The sequence below is a fragment of the Lepidothrix coronata genome, unplaced genomic scaffold (genome assembly GCF_001604755.1).
Source record: "Lepidothrix coronata isolate B3197 unplaced genomic scaffold, Lepidothrix_coronata-1.0 Scaffold100, whole genome shotgun sequence".
Lineage (NCBI taxonomy): Eukaryota > Metazoa > Chordata > Aves > Passeriformes > Pipridae > Lepidothrix > Lepidothrix coronata.
The window spans coordinates 398,010-416,471 of NW_016690280.1; the positions used below are offsets into that span (position 1 = coordinate 398,010).

The window sequence follows — 18,462 nt, forward strand, 5'->3', positions numbered from 1 at the left end:
CTCCTTGTGCTGGACACCTGTGCCCACCCAGCCTTGTTGGGTGCTGTGGGAGCCTGCGATGGGCAGAGCGTGCCCTGGGCTGCTGGTCCAGGGTGTCCTTCTCTGTGGCTGATGGCTGTGGAGCCTTTGGTCCCCCAGTGTCACAGCTGCTGGAGTGGGCTGCCTGGGGGTCGCCGGCCACCGTGGCATGAACAAGGGCTGGCAGCCCGGGGGCCCCGGGTGGTCTGGTACGTCTTGGCATTGCCCCTTCCATGTGACGTGTAGCCGTCTTGGTACTGATGAATTGCCTTTGTTTCCTGCCCTCATTTCTCTCTGCTGGAAGGGGAATGAGTGTGCTGGAAGGTTGCCTGCTCTGATGGTAACTCCCGAAGTCTGTCCGCCCTCTGCTTCAGTGCCAGCCCCACTGCTCTGCGGTGAGCGCCGGGCAAGTGGGAGAGGTAGAAAGTCACACTGTGTTGTTTTCATCCAGATTTACCTAATTCTTTGTTAAAAGACTTTGAGGTGGCTCCCAGCCACGCGAAGCCTGGCATTCTGGGCCACGTCCGGAGGGGCAGCTGCCTTCCCATGGCAGCTTTTTGCTTGGCCTGCTGTCCCTGAACATCCGTTCCTTCTGCCGAGGGCCTAGAATTGATGTCACTGTTCCATCATGATTTAAAACAAACCCCCCTAACTGTGGTGTCCCAATTTACAGTTCGTGTTTCAAGGAAGTGGCTCTTATGTCTTGCCAGCCCTCAGCACGTTCACTTGTTAAATTATGCATATGCTAATGAAGTGTGAAAATCAGCCAAATAACAACTCTCTGTAATCGCTTAATGTCCCCAGAGCATTGTGGCTTTTTTATTATTATTATTTTATGATTTGTGACCCATTCTGAGTTACGTTTCTGCAGGGCGTTCTTCCAACAACTGGGGTTAATTAGTATTTTCACTTTTTCTCCTTCTGAACGAAGCCCAAACGTGCTCACAGCCCACAGTGCATTTTGTTTCCTGTTTTGAATTCAGTAATCCCCAGATGTCCATCAGAGTGGGAAGCAGCTTCCCAGCAGAACTTCTAAAATCCACACCCTTACCCACAGTGTGCACCTGGGTGTATGGGCTGGGACAACATCTGTGTTGAGTGTCCTGCAGTTGCTCTTGCTGTGATGGCTGTTTTGGGCAAGTGACGCTGCTCCTTGTCCCCCTGAACAGTGTCCCTGTCCCCAGGATGAAGCACTGTCTCGCTGTGGCAGCGGCAGCCAGCTGATCTACCCCAGATGTTGCTCCAGAATATGATACCGTTGCTTGATTCCCCAGCTCTCCCGTCCCTGCACAAACAGTTACGGCTGATGCTGGCTGTGCCTGTGTCAGGAGGATGTTGCATGGATACCATGTCACCTTTCCCTGGAACTGCTGCTCTTCCTGCCTGGCATGGGCTGGTGTAGAGCACCGTGTTTGGATGCTGCCTCATCCCACCTGAGTGGGCGTGGGCGAGTGTTCGTGGTTCACTGACCCTGCTTTGTAGCGGAGATTGTCCCAAATCCCTCAGTGTTCCAGGGCACCACCAGACTTGCAAAGGCTTGACTGGGCTGGCAGTGGTGCTCGGAGTCACCGGAGATGGGTGACGCTGCGGTGTTTGGGTGGGGAGCTCTGAACCGAGGCTGGATGTGACTCAGGCTTCAGTCAGGGCTTAGATCTGCCCTACGGTCTTACTCAAACAACATGATTCACTCCTTGGGGAGCCTCAGAGGGCAGGAGCGTTAGAGAGGGAAGCCCAATGCCTTGTCTTTGGATAAGCATCGGGCAGGCCATGGATGGTGTATGGAAGCAGCATTGCCTAACATCTGGTAACATCTGGTAACCTGCTTTCTCACTGACAACATGTGGAGGAATGGAGATGAGGGGGACAGCTCTTACCTCATTTCTTGAAGGTGGTCTGTAAGACAGTGTACTGTTTGTCACTGAGGCTTTTCAGTGGAAGTTGTTGGATGTTGTATAGTTATGTCTGTTGGGTGTTGACCAAGAGTGCTGCAGACACACTCACTAACCCTTCTCCTGTTGCATCCAAGCCATTTTCAGGCTCGCCCCACTCCTCTTGTGTCAGTAACAGGTTTGTGTTCCGGGTCAATATTCCTGCGGTGCCATGTTTCACCTGTGATATAAGTGGAGTGATGCTCTTTACTGCTAATCAGAGCTTTATGCAAAGTGCTGTCCTGTGCTGGCTGTGTCCTGGCCCAATGCTGCAGCCTCCTGGGAGCTGCTGTGCTCCAGGGCAGGAGCCGAGAGCCCCCATTCCCCATGGACTCATGTGGTGAGGCCAGGTGGACAATCACTTTAAGCAGAATCACTCCTAGCCTATGACAGCAGGATCATAGATTCATAGCAGAATCACATACCACTCAGACAGAGCCTCGGTGACCTGAGCACTGGGTGTTTCACAGAGCACGTCGCTGGGGCTGTTGTGTTGCTCGTGGAGCTGCTGACAGAGCGGCCACCACGTCTGGGCAAGTGACAGCTCCCTGCCCCTGCCCGGCCTCTCGTGTGCAGGAGCATTTTCTGTACTTCTCTCATCATTTGCCACTAGTTTAGAATAGACTAATCAGTTTTCCATGCGCTCTAATTGATGTTGGCATGTTGCTGTGTTAACGATAAGACCTCACTGGAACAGCCAGGTTCAGCTCTGACTCCAGTCCCTGCACTGTGTGGATAAACAATGTCAAGATTATCTCAGTCCAGCAGTTTTGTCAAAAATATTTTGCACTGATCCTGCCTGGGGAAGCGCCATGTTTAGCTTCGGTGACACAGCCCCGACACCAGAAACAGACCTCCCAGCAAAGGCCTTTAATTCCCTGTCAGAATGAACTTAATTAAATCCCATCTGACTGGGAGAGGGTTTTCATTGGATCTAATGAATGTCCATGCTTCCATTTGGAAGCATATTACATCCTGGAGTTTATTCCCTGTAACAAGCAAAGTTTTTCTGCCCGTTTCCACTAAAGATAGATGTCTTTGTGGAATTTCTGATCATTTTCGAACACAAATATTTGTTATTTACACTTGCAGTTTATAAACCAAGTGGTTTTCACACCTTGTTCCTTACCAGCAGGAGGGAGGAATGCTGCCTCGCCCACGCAGACCTTGGGCCTTCCCCAGGGGCTTGTGGCACTCGGGTGTTTTCCACACCCCGGGCAGCAAAACCCCAAAGTTCAAAGACAGATTCATTTATAGCTGCAATCTGCTCCTTCAGCTGCTGCACAAATCACTTTTAAGCAATTCATTTCAGTGGCTCAGGACGTCACTTAATGAACCCAACACTAAATTGAAAGAAAGAAAGTTTAATTAAAATACTGCAAGGAAAATGTCTTGAGACAAACTCTTCCAGGGGCAGATTGAAAATGATGGCACAGGCATCCGGCTTCCATGGGAAGAACTGTTGAAGTAGGCAGAAAACGTAGTTTGTGGTGAGTTTCAGAGCGAGCAGACAAAATGTGTGTTGTGGCCTCGCGCCGTGCAGGGGCTCTGGGTTACTGTGAGCTCTTGCACTGCCTCGTGAGGGGTTTGTGCCCTGGTGAGGAGCAGTGGGGCTGTGCCGGGAAGCAGCGTTGAGCCACATGTGGTGGCAGAGCCTGACAGTGTCCGCCTGCTGTGGGTGTCACTGTGCCTTTGGCACCTCCGGGAATGGAGCACATTCCGGAGGGAGGACTTCAAGTGGCACCGGCCCCCGAAGGCACTGGGAGGGGAGTGGTGTGTGCTGGCAGGCCATGCCACCTCCCAGAGAGGGGTTCTATGGGTGGTGGGACTTGGCTGTGTGGACAGGGGCAGGGGAAATGCTGCTGGCAGAGCACTGTGGTGGCTGATGTCAGGCTGAAATATCCCATCTTCCCAGACATGGGTGCTGGGTGTGGCACAGCCCAGTGCTCTGGGTGGCATCACCTGCCCCAGACCCTTTGTGCTGCCATCTTACTTGATACAGACCCAGATGCTGAATTAAGTCGTCTTTAGCTGATTAAATTCAAATCTATGCAACAAATGCCAGGGACTGTCTGCACGTAGCGTTCAGCGTGTTTGCTTTCCCCTAGAATTGGAATTGGGGCGTTAAGCACATTCTTTCAGGCACCACGACTCTGACAGCCACAGCCTCTGTGGGTGCTTGCTGCAGAGGCAGATTATGGCAGAGAAGGTCAGCTGCCCCGTGCTGGAGGTGTTCAAATTCCATCAGCTGCATTCCCTGTTTGCCTCCTCTCATTCCCCATCATGTGCCAGGCCCATCATGTCTCACCACTGACCCACTGGTGCTTCTCACTGCTGACCCACCTATGTTTCTGCCTCGGTGCCACCTCCCCAGCTGACCTGGCTGCAGGCAGCTCATGTTGTCACCTGTGCCCAGGTTTGCCCATGGGCACACATTACTGGGACTCTCCACTCGTGTATTGCGTTTTGTGATCCTTCATGGAACAGGTCTCTGCAGGCGGTGCCAGTTACTGAGTGCTCGGGTGTTGGGGTCCTGTGAGAAGCTCCTGTCACGGTGGGTGCCTGTTGTGCTGCCCATGTTCAGCAGAGGGGCTTGTTCCAGGGGAACCAAACTGGAATAATGCGACAGAGAATCACATCAGAGCAAGATGGTAGCAAAATTCGGTCATAAGCTGCAAACAGCTGCTCTACGTGAGAGGAAGGCTTGCTGCTTCCAAATTTTACCCACTTAGCTGACATTTGGGTACTTCTAATTAAAATTTTTAAACAGTCAATAGTTTTTGCTGATCAGCTAACAGATGGCTGCAGCAAGATGACCAGAAAGACAGACTGCGTGGCACACGGAATGTCTTGGAAAGCATCCATCCATCCCGGTGTCTGCACACCGACCCTTCGGCTGTAAGAACAGTCTGACTGATGGGGGGTGCACGTCTGAGGGTTTCCTGGGTTTGCACAGCGGCATTCCCGGGACACACCTACATGCTGAGGGTCAGAGCTGGTGCTGGTCACCACTGTGTTACCTTTTGAGAAAAGTGGCCTTTGTGTTCCTGCTGGAGGTAAAGATCTTGTAAATACAAAGAGCTCGGTGGTGTTAGCATCTGTGAGTTCCTGCTTCTTGTGTCAGCTGTTCAGGTTTCAGCAACCAGCGGTGTCCCTGGAAATCACAGGTTTTGGGGAGGTATTTGGGAACCAGACAAGTTTTTGCATTGCTTATGCCTTTATGCACATGCACGAGAAATCCCAAACAGTCCTGGTAGAGAGCCTGAGGTCTGTAGAAATCCTTGGAGTTTTTAAAAGGTGTGGAAAGGGTGGAGGACTTGATTGATGCTCAGGTGCTTTTTACAGAATCTCATTTATTTTAAGGATAGATTTTGCAGATGGACTTGGATTTTCCATCACTGTTCCTAAGCCCAAATCAGCCATATTGAGGAGGTTGTGTCTGCTGTGCCGCTAAGCCTCTTGGCAAAGGGATCCCAACGTAAATCCTGCAGTGAGCCAAGGCACAGAACAGTCACCTGGGATGCTCCTGGCAGTGTGAGCCAGCTCCACAACACAACACAGGCACCGGAGTGTGGGCCTGGGGGAGACATGGGCTGTGGGCAGTGGGAGGGCAGGCTCTGCCAGCTTCAGTCTCTGCCCCAGCACCACCCTCTGAGCCTCTGGCAATGGGAACACCGGAGTGTTGTGGAGGGCTGCCCTGACGTGTGTGTGCGTGCATGCATGCAAAGGAATAATGGAGAAAAGAACAGTAAGAAGAGAAAAAAATAATTCAGCAGAAGATGGATTTCAGTAATTGCCCAGTTCTCAGTTGGTTTGCTTTGAAGTTGCTGTGCTCTGTAGAGAGCGTGTTTTGTGGTTACCTCAGGTGTCCTGCCACAGCCTGGGCTGTCAACTGAGGCAGCATCTGGGAGCCTCTCCTGCTCCACACAGAGCTGGGGGCACGTTTGCTTCCCTCGAGTGGGCGATGCAGTGCAGCCTCCCTGCCAGCTCCCGTTGCCCAGCAGGATTGCTCTAGGTCTCCTGGCAGCAGGGTGCTCTGGGGCACCCTCAACCAGCTGTTGGTCTTCCTCACAAAGTGAGGGTTATTTGCACTAGTAGAGAGATTCTCAGGTCCCATGCTAATTGTCATGATTAACATGCTGTTTCTCCATCACAGGTGTGATGTGTAACAGCTCTATAAGGTGTTCATAGCCTGACCAATTAAAAGCTGCCATTAATCCAAGAGCTAATGAGTTGTGCATCTTGATACCGAAAGAGGAGTTTTGTGTTGCATGTACAAACCCAGGACCAGTGAGGGCTGGTGGGCAGGTGCAGGCACTGGGTTGGGCCAGGTGCCAAGGGCCAAGGTAGCCCGGCCAAAGGCAACTCCAACACTCTGCCCTGCTCTGTTCACCTCTGCAGCTGGGCTAAGTTATGGTTCTGCCTGAAAGCTGCTCTTCACTTTCTTCTCTGTTTTATTATTCTCCTCCTATGGATGACCTGACCATTGCATCCTGAGGCTGCATGGTCTGTGCTGGTGCATTCAGCTTTGAGGAGCGCTCACCCCACTCCTCTCACAGCCCTGCCCTGCACACCCAGGTACCTGTGGCCGTGAGAGCCACTGCTCCCCGTGAGTCTCTGTGCCAAACCCTTCCGTGACATTATTTCCTCATGAACTCTCCTTTCCAGCAGTTCCAGTGAATTCCACCTGGCCAGGATGGCGGAGAGATGTAAATTCACTTTCTTGCACACCGGGACTCTGAGACGGGCGCTGTGGTGGGGGTGCTGCAGCAGCACGGGGGGAGCTGCCAGATGGAAGTTTCTTTCGTTTAGGTCGGTAGCATGAAATTATTCTCTGCTGTAACAAGGGCAGAGAAATTTGGAATGTGCCAGTATTTTTAGAACTTCAATCTAGGAGAGTTATTCCATTTTGGGGAAGAGGAGCAGCTGCTGCTGGCTCTGCAGCACTGCATCATTGCGACGAGGAGCCTTACCCAGAGCAGGACTCAGCAGTGCATCCAGCCCTGCCCAAAGCTGCCAGGAGGTCCTATCTGAGCCGTGATTCCAGCCCGATCCTGGCAGGAAACAGGACTCGGGATGGGCAGAGGGATGGACCTGGGCTTTCCCCGGGGCTTGTGAGTGCTCAGGCTCAGTTCTTCCATAAACCTTGTCCTCCACCACAGCCCTGGCCTGGCTGCAGGCAGGCAGGTGGAGGTACCATGCTATGCTGTGCCTTGCTGTGGCATGCCATGCCACGCCATTCCATGTTGTACCGTGCCATGCCATGCTGTGCCATGCTGTGCCGCGCTGTGCTTCACTTCGTGGTGTTGGCGAGCAGTGGTGTTTCAGGGCATTTTGCTGATGCTACAAGATCCTTACTGGGCTTAATGCAGTGGAATTGATTTCTGTTTCCCGGGCTATCATTCACCTCAGCAGGGGAGAATCAATGCCGATCAATCACATGTGATTTTGCGTGCAATTAGATCCCAGTTTAACCTCTGCTGTCCTCTGCCCTCCCACCTCACACCCCCCCTGCCATGGACCACACAGTTTGGGGGAGGATTGATGGCCCAGGCTCCCCACATCACCCTGCACATCACACCTTGCCCCATTCTTGTTGGAGTGAAGTGGCACTTCCCTGTCCCCTTCAAGCTCCATAGTCTTGCCCAGGCTTTATTCCTCTTTAACCTGTCCTTTCTGTACCTGAGGGGCCCTGAAGCCCTCATGTTTCGGTTCCTCACTGACACTTTTTCATGGGCAGGGAAGAAAGCTGTGTTTGGGTCTTTGGATGAGCCTGTTGCTCTGCCTGCTGGGGTGGGGACGGGGGTCCAGCCCTGCTGCAGCTGCTGGTGGTGCTGGGGTAAATCTGACCTGACAGAAGGGAGAGCAGGACCTGGTTCCTTCAGAGTGCCTTGTGGTGTTCTGGCCTGAGCATTGGTGTGTCTACAGCTCCCATCAAACTGCATGTAAAGCCCTGCCATGGGCTTCAGTTCCTCATTGCTGACAGCATGTGCCTTTCAGAGTAAACAACTTGCTATATATTTTTTTCTTGGTTTTTTTTTTTTAGAGAGGCAGACAGAAAGGGAGACCAAAGGGATTTCTTTTAAACAGCGAAGTGCAGAGTCTCACCATTTCCTGAGCAGTGTAAGACCCACAGGCTGTCACTGAGGGACAGACCCAGGAGTCCTCCTCGGGAGGCTGAGAGTTGTATAGAGTTATTCAGTGAAAACTGAAAGGGTTGTGTCCTCCTTGAAAGCCCCTTTTGAGCTCAGGGTCCACCTCCTGCCAAGGTATGGTGGGATGCAGAGACAGTGGGATGCACTGAGCCACCCTCAGGGGATCTGTGGGTGGGTTTGTGCTCTGTCTTTCCCATTACCAGACATCCTCCCCCCAAACCCTGAATTTTTGATGACCTCCTTGTGCTTTCTTCATCCGCCTGAGTGGTTTCAGATGTAGGTTTTGTTTTCCATTAGCGGGACCCGTTGGTGTCCCACTTGCTTTCTCCCTGGTGGCCGAGCAGCAGACTGTGCCATGGCTTGGTCATGGTCCCGGCTGGAGGCTGCATCCCTGTCCCCTCAGCAAACCCCCACAGCCCTCTCTCTCTGTTAGGGGATCTAACGGGAGGAGGAGGGACGTGGTTGTGGTGAGTTATTATCTCGCACTTATCAGCATTAAACTGGATTTGGCAACTCATAGCCCAGGATTTGAATGATCTAAATCCTTCATTTGGCAGCCCGGTTTGCTGTTATTTATGGTGCTTCCCGATTTATTGTCATCTGCAGTTGGAGGCTTTGTGTGTGGTGCCGTCCACCGAGTGATTTATACAGATAATAAAGAGAGTGGGGCGTCCGGTGCCGTGGTCCCAATGCCCCTCACAGCCTTCCCATCCCCCAGTGCCAGAGAGCAACAGAGCTGGGGAAGGGTCTGGAGCACAAATCTCATGAGAAGCGACCGAGGGAGCTCAGTTTAGAGAAAAGGAGGCTCATAGGGGACCTCCTTGCTCTCTACAACTCCCTGACAGGAGGGTGGAGCCAGGTGGGGGTCAGGCTCTGCTCCCAGGGAACAAGGGGCAGGACAGGAGGAAACGGCCTCGAGTTGTACCAGGGGAGGTTTAGATTGGATATTAGGAAAAATTACTTCCCTGAAAGGGCTGTTCAGCCCTGGCACAGGCTACCCAGGGTAGTGGTGGAGTCCCCATCCCTGGAGGCATGTGACAGATGAGGAGATGCAGCACTTGGGGACATGGTTTAGTGGTGGCCTTGGCAGTGCTGGGGGAATGGTTGAACTCAATGATCTTAGAGGGCTTTTCCAGCCTAAACAATTCCATGATTCTATGTTGTCAGAGGCCTGCTTACACTACCCACCCCAAAGGAGACGTGTCCCACTGGGAAAGCAGTGAGTAGGCAGAGCCCCTGGGGGGGCTGGGGGACACCCCTCTGGCCGGTGGGTTTGAGTCCAGGGATGCCCCTGCCACCATTGACTCCTGCTGTTGCCTGGGCCTCACGGACTGGACTGGGCATGCCATCCTGTGCCAGTCGGGGCCATGTGCTCCTGGCAGGGGTGGTGGGACATGTGTGGCGTCTCATGGCCTCCCCACCCAGACAGGTGGTACCAGGGCCCTTCTGCACAGAGCTGCTGCTAAAGCTGGGGCAGGCAGGATGTGGTGGGAGCAGGGACAAGGTACCTGGGATGCTCTGGGAGCGAGGACGAGGTGCCTGGGATGCTCCAGAAGCAGGGACAGGGCGCTCAGGCCCCTGCCCTGGTGATCAGAAGGAGAGGGATGGCTGTGTGGACAACTCCCTGCTGCGGATCAGGCTGCTCCAGGGATCCAGGTCTCAGCACCGACATAAGCTTCCCTGGTTTATCTCCTTTCTTTTTAATAACAGTCATTCCCCATTCCTGGTGGAGAGCACGCCTTCCTCCACACTGGGAGAGGGGGAGGGGGGTGTATTGTAAATTTCCTATTTTTCTCATAAAACTGTATCGCTACGGCGGAAATCAAATCCTGTCTTCGATATTTTTAGCACGAGAGCGTGAAGATGCAGTGATGCCGAGGGAAGGGAGGATGGGAGGGGAGGGAGGATGGCGGGGCTGAGTCTCCATGGAAACTGTTTGCTTTAAATTCCCGCATTCGGGGCACTGAGCGTGTAGGAGGTGATGAAGGAAATGAAAAAAAGCAAAAAAGAGGGAAGGTTTTTTCCTTTCTGTTGTCACAAAACTGCTGAAGGAACCTTAGGAGAAATGAGCATAAATTATTGATCATCTCAGCGCGAATACATGTGCGTTTTAATTAATAATCACCCTGTCATGTCTCTCGAGGGCAGTGGGTGGGATGTGCAGGCAGCAGCCGTGACTGACCGCCAGTGCTGGAGGGGCCCAGGTTTGTCCAGAGACACCTTTGGAAAGGAGCTGGTGCTGCTCTGTGCTCCCGAGCTGTAACCTCTGTAGAATCCCTCTGTTTCCCTTTGGGATGTTCTCCTGCACCATGCCAGGCTGCTGTTACTGCCTGGAGACACCTGAGAGAAGAGCCGGCACCCAGCCCACGGGGTGTTGGGGGATGATGCTCCTGTTGACTGTGGTGGGCTTGGGTTGGATACTTCTGCTCACAAGATGGTTTTTTTAACATTTAGGGCGTTTTTTTAAGGCATGAAAGGTGTTGTTAGCCAGGCTCTGTTGTTATCCTTGTCTGAAGTCCTGACAGCGGACATGACTAAACAGAAGGTCCAGGAGAGTATGTGGACCTGCAGCCCCCTGTCCCTGTGGGTGCAGTGTAAATGAGTGGGTGGGCTGGGGTGGCACAAGGGTCCCCGTGGTGCCCTGCCCTAGTGTCTCAGACCACAGCCCTGCTGACAGGGTGATGCATTTGCATTAGGTCATGTCTGAAAAATGTCTCGCTGCAGCATGAAAGTTATTTTTAATTCATTGAAAAGGGAATGACCTAAAACCAGCAGCTGGGGATGGAGAGGATTAAATAGTGCAAAACAGGTACATTTTCAGCTGAGTTATTTTAGAAGACAGAAGCATGTCTCAGTGAGGGGTACACGTTAGCACTGCCTGACCATGGCCACTGCCTGGCCAGTCCCTTGGCTGCTGCTGGGGTGGCTGTTCCAAGCCCATCCCCAGCGTGTTCTCCACGTGACAGCTCAGTGACACTGGGCTCAGCCCATGGTGTCATAGCGACGCTCACCAGGGTGGGGGTCCTGCTGCAGGAAGGAGGTCTGTGTGAGCTGGGGCTCAGCTGAAGCTGCTGAGCCAGACTTGGTGCCAAACATAGAGTTTCAGTGCTTGAAGGTGTCTGACTTTGCTGTGGCACCTGTGAGCAGCTGTGGCTGCAGTTACTGTGGGAATGGGAGACGGCTTTGGCTTATCTTCCCAGGGATGTGTTTGTTCTCCTATGTGTTAGACCCAATGACTGTTCCACAGAATTGCAGATCTGTGTTGTGGCTCTGCAGGACCTTCACATGCTGTAGCGAGGCAGGCACGTTCCAGGAGCACAAATGGGATTTACCCTGCTCCAGTGTCCCTCCCCAGCCTCTAACAGGTGTTAAGAATGCCTGTCCTGCCAATGGTTGTGGGACTTTGCTAAATGGGAATGATATTTAATCAATAGTTCAGACCCAACCAAGAGAGAGGAGTGGGTGATCTGAAGAAGTCCAGGATCCATTCCATAACTTTAACCCAAAAAGACTGACATCCCTGCCGGGTGCTGCCCATGCCTGGCTGTAGCCACTGGTGTGAGCCTGAGTGGAGCTCAGCCCCTCTGCAGTGCTCCTCAGCCTTCCTGAGCAGTGGCAGCAGATGGTTAAACCCTTCCTGGCCTGAGGCACACAGGTTCCATGTGAGGGAACAAAGTGCTTTGCCTTGAAGCTCTCCAGTCAAGTGCCAGCAAATCCAGCTGTGTGTGCCTGTGAGCACTGGTGGGTTTGGTGAGCAGTGGTGTGTGTGGTGAGCACTGGTGTGTGTGGTGAGCACTGGTGTGTGCCAGTGAGTGCCCTACACCACCAGGACAGGGTGGCTGTTCTAATTCCCACATCTGCCTGGAGTCACTTGCTCAGCTGAGATGGTGTCCAGGGCAGGGCAGAGGCGTGTGGTTTTGGGGGAGCCTGTGGCCGTGTGAGAGGGCTCTGAGGTGCCTCGCCTGGGTGATGCCACAGCGTGGGGCATGTGTTTGGGGGGTCCTGTCTTGCCTGGTGTCCTGGAAGACAGTCCCTTAGTGGTCCCAGCAACACCAGGAGCCCGGGCCAGTCACTGCATTTCATCTTTTCTCATCTGCTCTTGTAGCTTTCTAATCTGTATCTGAGAGGGATATGGGATATGGGAGGGAGAAGGGACAACTCAGGTTATATGGTTCTGAGGCTTTCTCTGCTGGTACACAACAGAGCTGATAATCAGGAGGGGCCACAGCAGTGCTCAGAGGGCTCTGAGGTGCCAGTGCCTGCAGCCTGGGCAGTGCCATGGCTTGTGTGCACAGCCAGTGTTTGCCGCCGTGCCAGCACCGGGGTCTGCCCCTTCCCAGGGCTGCGGGGCTACAGCCCTGGGCTGTGCAGCCCTGTCAGTCCTGGTGCTGCAGAAATGAGAGGGACAGAGAATGCAAATGGCAGGAGTGAGCTGGCAGCTGTCATGGCCAAGTGCCGCTCACCACAGAATTCATCCTGCACCCAGTGTTGGGGCTCCAAGGCAGTGGTTGCTCTTCCCGTTTCCCGGCTCCGTACTGGCAGAGTGTGGCTCCCCAGGCAGTGGGTGAGCACCAGTTGGGCAGTAATTGCTGTGGAATTAACCTCTGACATTCTTCTAAAAATAGGCCCTATAAATCCAATCATTAGCAGCTCCCGTCCGCGTTGCCTGAAGGGTAAACACTGCAGATTAAAGCATTTGCAGTTACAGGTCCCCATCGCTTCTCCCGCTGCTGAGCCCAGCAGCCTGGAGATGGCACCTTGGTTTGTGGGGAAGGGGAGTGATGTGAGCAGGGTGGCCTTTGGGCTGATGGAAGGCTGAAAGGCGTCACTTTAATTTACCTTGGTAGGCAGTGGCAGATTTGGCAACGGGCACAGGAAAGCAGCGGTGTGGATGTGGTCACCGGGGCTGCTCTGCCTGGAGAGCTCAGAGGCGGAGGACAAAGGTGCCCTCATTCATCTGCGCCCTCTCCTCTGAGGACGAAGGCAAACCACCGCCCCAGACAGAAGGTGGCATAAGGGCCAGGTGGGAGTGAGACTTGCCCAACACCCGGGCGCCATGGCAGGTGCCAGGATGAGGTGCTGGGGCACTGGTGGCCAGTGTCCCAGGAAACAGTTGTGTCACCCGAAGCGGTGGGGTGACTCCCTAGGGCACTCCTCTGGGGGACTGTGCCGTGCCATGCTGTGCCATGCCATGCTGTGCCACCCAACCCTGCGCCTGTGCTGCCAGCAGCAGTCCCCAGGCTGCATTTAGCACAGGCACAGTGCCTGGAAATCCCCCTGGGTCCGGTGTTGGGGCACAGGCCAGGGCAGGGGTGCAGGAGCACCGGGCAGGAGCACCTGGCAGGTCTGGGCTCATGACAGCATAGTTCCAAAATGCTGGGTCTGTTTAGTGTTAGAGACAATAGAAAAACAGGGATTTATGGAGATGCCACAGGGGATGGAGCACTGACAGGGCGTGTAGCTGCACGGGGAATGGCGCTTTCTGGATGCCTGCGGAAGCCAGGCTGCAGTTACTTAAATTGTCTTTGTCTTCTCCTTCTCAGCTGACATCATCTCCACAGTCGAGTTCAACCACACTGGAGAGTTACTGGCAACAGGGGACAAGGGGGGCCGGGTTGTAATATTTCAGCGTGAGCAGGAGGTAAGTGCCAGTGAATGCAAAATGCCCATTTTATCCTTTTAAGTGAAGCATCCTGCTGTTTCCTAATCCGCCTGTGTCACTCCTAACCTCAGGGCTCTCCTGGCAGACTCCAAGCTGAAAAGCCACTATTAACATCAGCAGGGCCAGATTTCCTCCTGTCAGACACCCTCCAGAAGTCACATTTCCTGCATCCTTCTGTTCCAAGTGTAACGGGGATCAGGCAGCGGGTCTGAGTGTGTGGTGAGAGCCTGTCTCAGAGGTGACACCACCCCAAGAGCCCCCTCACACCACCAAAATTCTGGAAAGTGTAGATGGATGCAACGATCGCATTTCCCTTCCCAAACTTTGCCCAGGAATTGTTAGCAAACGCTCTGCTGGAAGCTGGAGGTCACACCTGCCAGGGTGGTGTGTGCTTGGCCCTCAGCCCTCAGCGTGGCCCAGCGCTGGTGGGTCCCCTGCCAGCCTGGCTGGAGGAGCTGTGCTGGCTCCCACCACCAGGGAGGGTCCTCACCATTCCCGAAGCCATCCTGGTTTGCTGCTCTGGCCCTCTGGCTGAGCTGATGGGACCTGTCCTCCCCCACACTGAAAGGGATGAGTCAGACCTGGCCATGAGACATGTCACAGTTTTAAATTTTTCTCAAAGTTAAAGCCTCAAAATTATTTCTCTTCAGGCTGGAGAGAACCCAGTGGTTAAAAGTTGCATGTGTAGAGAGTCATCAGCCTTTCCATCACTATTTCATTTCTCCTTTCCCTCTCATTTCATTACTCTGCTGCTTTTCTTGAACTTTAAGCCTCCAGCATCACTCTGGGTGTATCCGCTCAGCTCCTGCTCCAGGGGACATGTGGGGCTTCACCCCCCAAACGCTCCATTCGTGTGTGGGAGGTTCATCTCCACGGTGGTTTTATTTAATTACCTCAGCCCTGTTTGGAATCCGGTGCCGTTGGTTCATTTGTGGCATTTGCAGATACACAGTGTCTTCCAAGTGCTGAACTGGGGCACAGTGTCAGTTCCCACAGGGACCACGTCCTGCTTCTTGCTGTGTTATCCTTGCTCTGTAACCATGGACCCATTGGGCAGGCACTGCCCATCCCATACCAGTGGCTGCTGCCAGTGGCTCCTCTGTGGTGAGTCCAGAACCCAGCAGGAGCTGGAGCTCAGTCCCACCCATTCACTGGGGACGGCCAGTGCGGTGGGATCTGTTCATGCTACACTCCCTCTCCATTCCCTCTGCGTTTCCACTCCATTCCCTCTACATTTCTTCTCCATTCCCGCTGTGTTCTCATTCTGTTCCCTCACCATTCCCACTCTGTTCTCGCTCTGTTCCTGCTCCATTCCCTCTCCATTCCAACTCTGTTCCTTCTCCGATTCTCCTCTGTCCCCTCTCCATTCCCGCTCCGTTCCCACTCTCTTCCCACTGAGCACACCAGGAGCCCTGGTGCCAGGAGAGGCCATCCCGGGGTGTCCAGCCCTGCTCTCGCGTTGCTTCACAAACCCTGGAGAGCCCCGAGCCCGCTGCCAGCGCCTTCAGCTCCTGCCTCTCCCTCTGCAGAGCAAGAACCAGCCCCACCGCAGGGGAGAGTACAATGTCTACAGCACCTTCCAGAGCCACGAGCCGGAGTTCGATTACCTGAAGAGCCTGGAGATTGAGGAGAAGATCAATAAGATCCGATGGCTGCCGCAGCAGAACGCGGCCTATTTCCTGCTCTCCACCAACGGTGAGTGCCCACGGCCGTGGGTGCCTGGGCTCAGAGAGAACCGGAGGTGGAGGGAGGGAGACTTCTTCCTTGCTGACAACTTTTGTTTTTTATTCTTTGGATCCTGGGAACTCTTGTGGGTTTTTTTTTTTGGTTTTTTTTTTTAAGACAAACTGCAGCTGATTTGTTTCAATTTGCAGTTCCGTTCAGCTCAGCAGTTCCATGTTATGTTCTGATAAATATCATGAGGATCCAGGAATATTACTTGGGATGAATGGGACCTTAAGATGGATGTGACTTAATTACTTCAGGGGAAAAGGAGGGGTCTAATCATCTTCCATAACCAACTTACTTTGTGTTGTAGAATTGACTCTATTGATCATTGTAATAAAATTCAAAGACTTACTAAACTCATTTGAGGGGAGAATCATTGAAATGCAATTAAGATTAATTATACAGCATAATGTTCTGTTAATTGAGTTTTTAAATAGTTTTTTGATTAACAGGGATATTACTCTTCCATGTGGGATGGTGTTCCATACGCAGGCAGGTTATCAAAACGATTCTTTTGGAAATACTCCCATGTTATGCTGTTTCTTTTTGTTCTTACTGTTACACTAACATTTTGTATCGAACCCCCCGAAGTAGAGCAGGTTAATAAAAACAAAATTAATGGTGCTCCATTGGAGTTGCCGTGTAAGGGAGAAAACGAAGATGGATGATGGGATTGTGTATGAAACCTGGTGGAAGTGATGATAAACTATAGATGGAGTCCCTGCTAGGAGGGAGCAAAGAAAACACCATTATTCAGAATAACCCCATGTGTTCTTGGGGTTCCTTCCCCAGGGGCTCTGTGGCACAGGGGATGGGATGCCGGGAGGGGATGCCAGGAGGGGACAGGGAACTGTGGGGGAGGTTGGAGCTGACTTTGGTCCCTGGTGAGTACTGGTCTGTGCACAGTTCTGGGTGGGGAAAGTCAGGACGACTCTGAGTGAGCCACAGAAACCCTGTCATGTCCTTTGAGGTGTGTCCAGAATGCCCCATGTGTCTTTGCTCCTCTGCAGAGCTGCACGTGAGCAGCTTTCTGTGGGGACAGGTACATCTGTCACCCCTTCCAGCATGTGGCATTGGGGACAGCAGATTTTTCCAGCCAGCATGGTCTTGGTGTGTCCATCAGTGTGTGGCTCAGGTGACACTCTCCTCTCTCCTCCCCCAGATAAGACTGTGAAGCTATGGAAGGTCAGCGAGCGGGACAAGAGACCGGAGGGATACAACCTCAAGGATGAGGATGGCCGTCTCCGAGACCCCTCCATGATCACCATGCTACGGGTGAGTGTGGGGAACCGTGGCTGTCGAGGAGCCTTTTACTGCAGGGGCTTGGATGAAAATCGCTGCTGGTGTCCCCTGTGTGCCCTGGTACCTGCAGTGCCATCCTGCCATGGTCAGTTGATGTCAGAGGGCATCCTTGTTTGGAGGCTGGTGCTTTGGATGGTGAATAGGCATGGGAACGGAGGAGAGAGCTGCTGTGGGGCTGTGCAAGCTCTGGGCAGGTGTGCCACCAGTGCCACATTCTGTCCCCAGTGTCAGGTACCCCACTGCCACAGTGCTGCTGTGCCACCCCACAGGCCGTGTCCATCCTGGTGAGGAGGCAGGACATGAGCCTGCCTATCCTGGAGCATTCACATGTGCAGGTGCTGCTGCTGTGGGAGCACAAGTACTTCCTCTACATGAGTTTTCCTCCTGGTCATGACAGTAAGCAGACCAGACCATCTGGTAATTTATTATCATCCTATCAGAATTTGCATTGTGAGCACTTGTGGGTTTTATAGTACAAAATTGTTACTGTGATTGCCCTGGCCTCACTCTGTGGCTCCCAGTTCCATTGTGGATGATGCCATTGAGAACCCTGGGCAGGTGGTTAATTCTTGTCTCTGTATGGGTTTGCTCCTGGTGGCTGGCAACCTTCTTCTTTACAGAGCAAGACACCATTTGTTTCATGTAGATGTGTGTCTGCTGTTCAGGCAGCATTTCCAGCCTAACATGCCATTGCCTGACAGCCCGTTGGAGAGGTTTTCTTGGCATCCAGCTGTTGGAGCTGGGGCTGTTGGAGCTGGGGCTCCAACAGCTCAGTGGGGCAGGAAGCAGGGTTTGGAAAAGCAGAAGTGTTAAAGGTGTTACCCCAGGTAGTGCTTCCTTCTCTGGTTAAACACACTGAGAAGGTCCTGGGATTTCTTTTTCCCCTGTGGAAAGGCATACTGAAATATCAGAGAACTGGACACTGCTGGAGTCCACTCTCTGCCTTGAAAGTTTCAGCTTTTGTTTTTCTCTCAGCCCTTTTCACTCCTGGTAGCAGCTCGGTGCCGTGTGGCTGGAGGAGTTGCTGTTTGGTGTCTACCAGTCACTGGGATCAGGCACTGCCGTTCCTGCTCCCGGTGAGTGGCCCCACAGGAGCGCGCGGCTCCTGCTTCACCACGGCACTGGGAGGTAAAACACGCTGTAAGTGCTCGGTGTTATGGTTATTGGTATCTGCTGTGTAGTGCCTGCGGTCCCTGAGGACAGAGGATTGAGGAGTCTTCTGCCAGCTCCGTTTGATCTAATGTTTTGATGATTTTACTTAGACAGATATTTACATAGCTGTAACCGTTTTGCTGCAGCTTGGTGTATCTCTGCCATGTAATTGTCCTGTGATGATCGTGCTTTGGAGTAAAGCCACATCCATCCATGGTTTAATTTTCAACCACAAACAAGCAAAAAAGGGTTTTAAACCCACCTTGCTGCAGTCATTTCTCACCCATTTGGCTTAATGGTTTAAATGCGCTTGATGAGCATCATCCTCTGAGGAATTTCTAACCCACATAGTGCAAAAGGAATATTTAACTCTGCTTAGGATGTGAAGTGTGGTGTTTGCTGTCAGGAGAAGAGCTCTGCTGATTTGAATCGCCCCAGGTCTAATAACTGCAGCCCTTCAGCCTCGTGTAACAGCCTCGGCGTGCTCCTGAGTGTCGCTCGCTGTACCTGTGCCGTG

At 52.9% G+C, this 18,462-nt stretch overlaps 1 protein-coding gene across 2 annotated transcripts in view; it reads left to right on the top strand.

The window, feature by feature from the left end:
* PPP2R2B (protein phosphatase 2 regulatory subunit Bbeta) overlaps positions 1-18,462 on the top strand; it is a 66,655-nt gene that overhangs the window by 35,524 nt on the left and 12,669 nt on the right. For both annotated transcript variants that reach the window (XM_017823002.1, XM_017823004.1), the window contains 3 exons: positions 13,645-13,742; positions 15,293-15,458; positions 16,654-16,766. In XM_017823002.1, the coding sequence (XP_017678491.1) occupies positions 13,645-13,742; positions 15,293-15,458; positions 16,654-16,766 (377 nt within the window). The remainder of the gene's footprint in view (positions 1-13,644; positions 13,743-15,292; positions 15,459-16,653; positions 16,767-18,462) is intronic.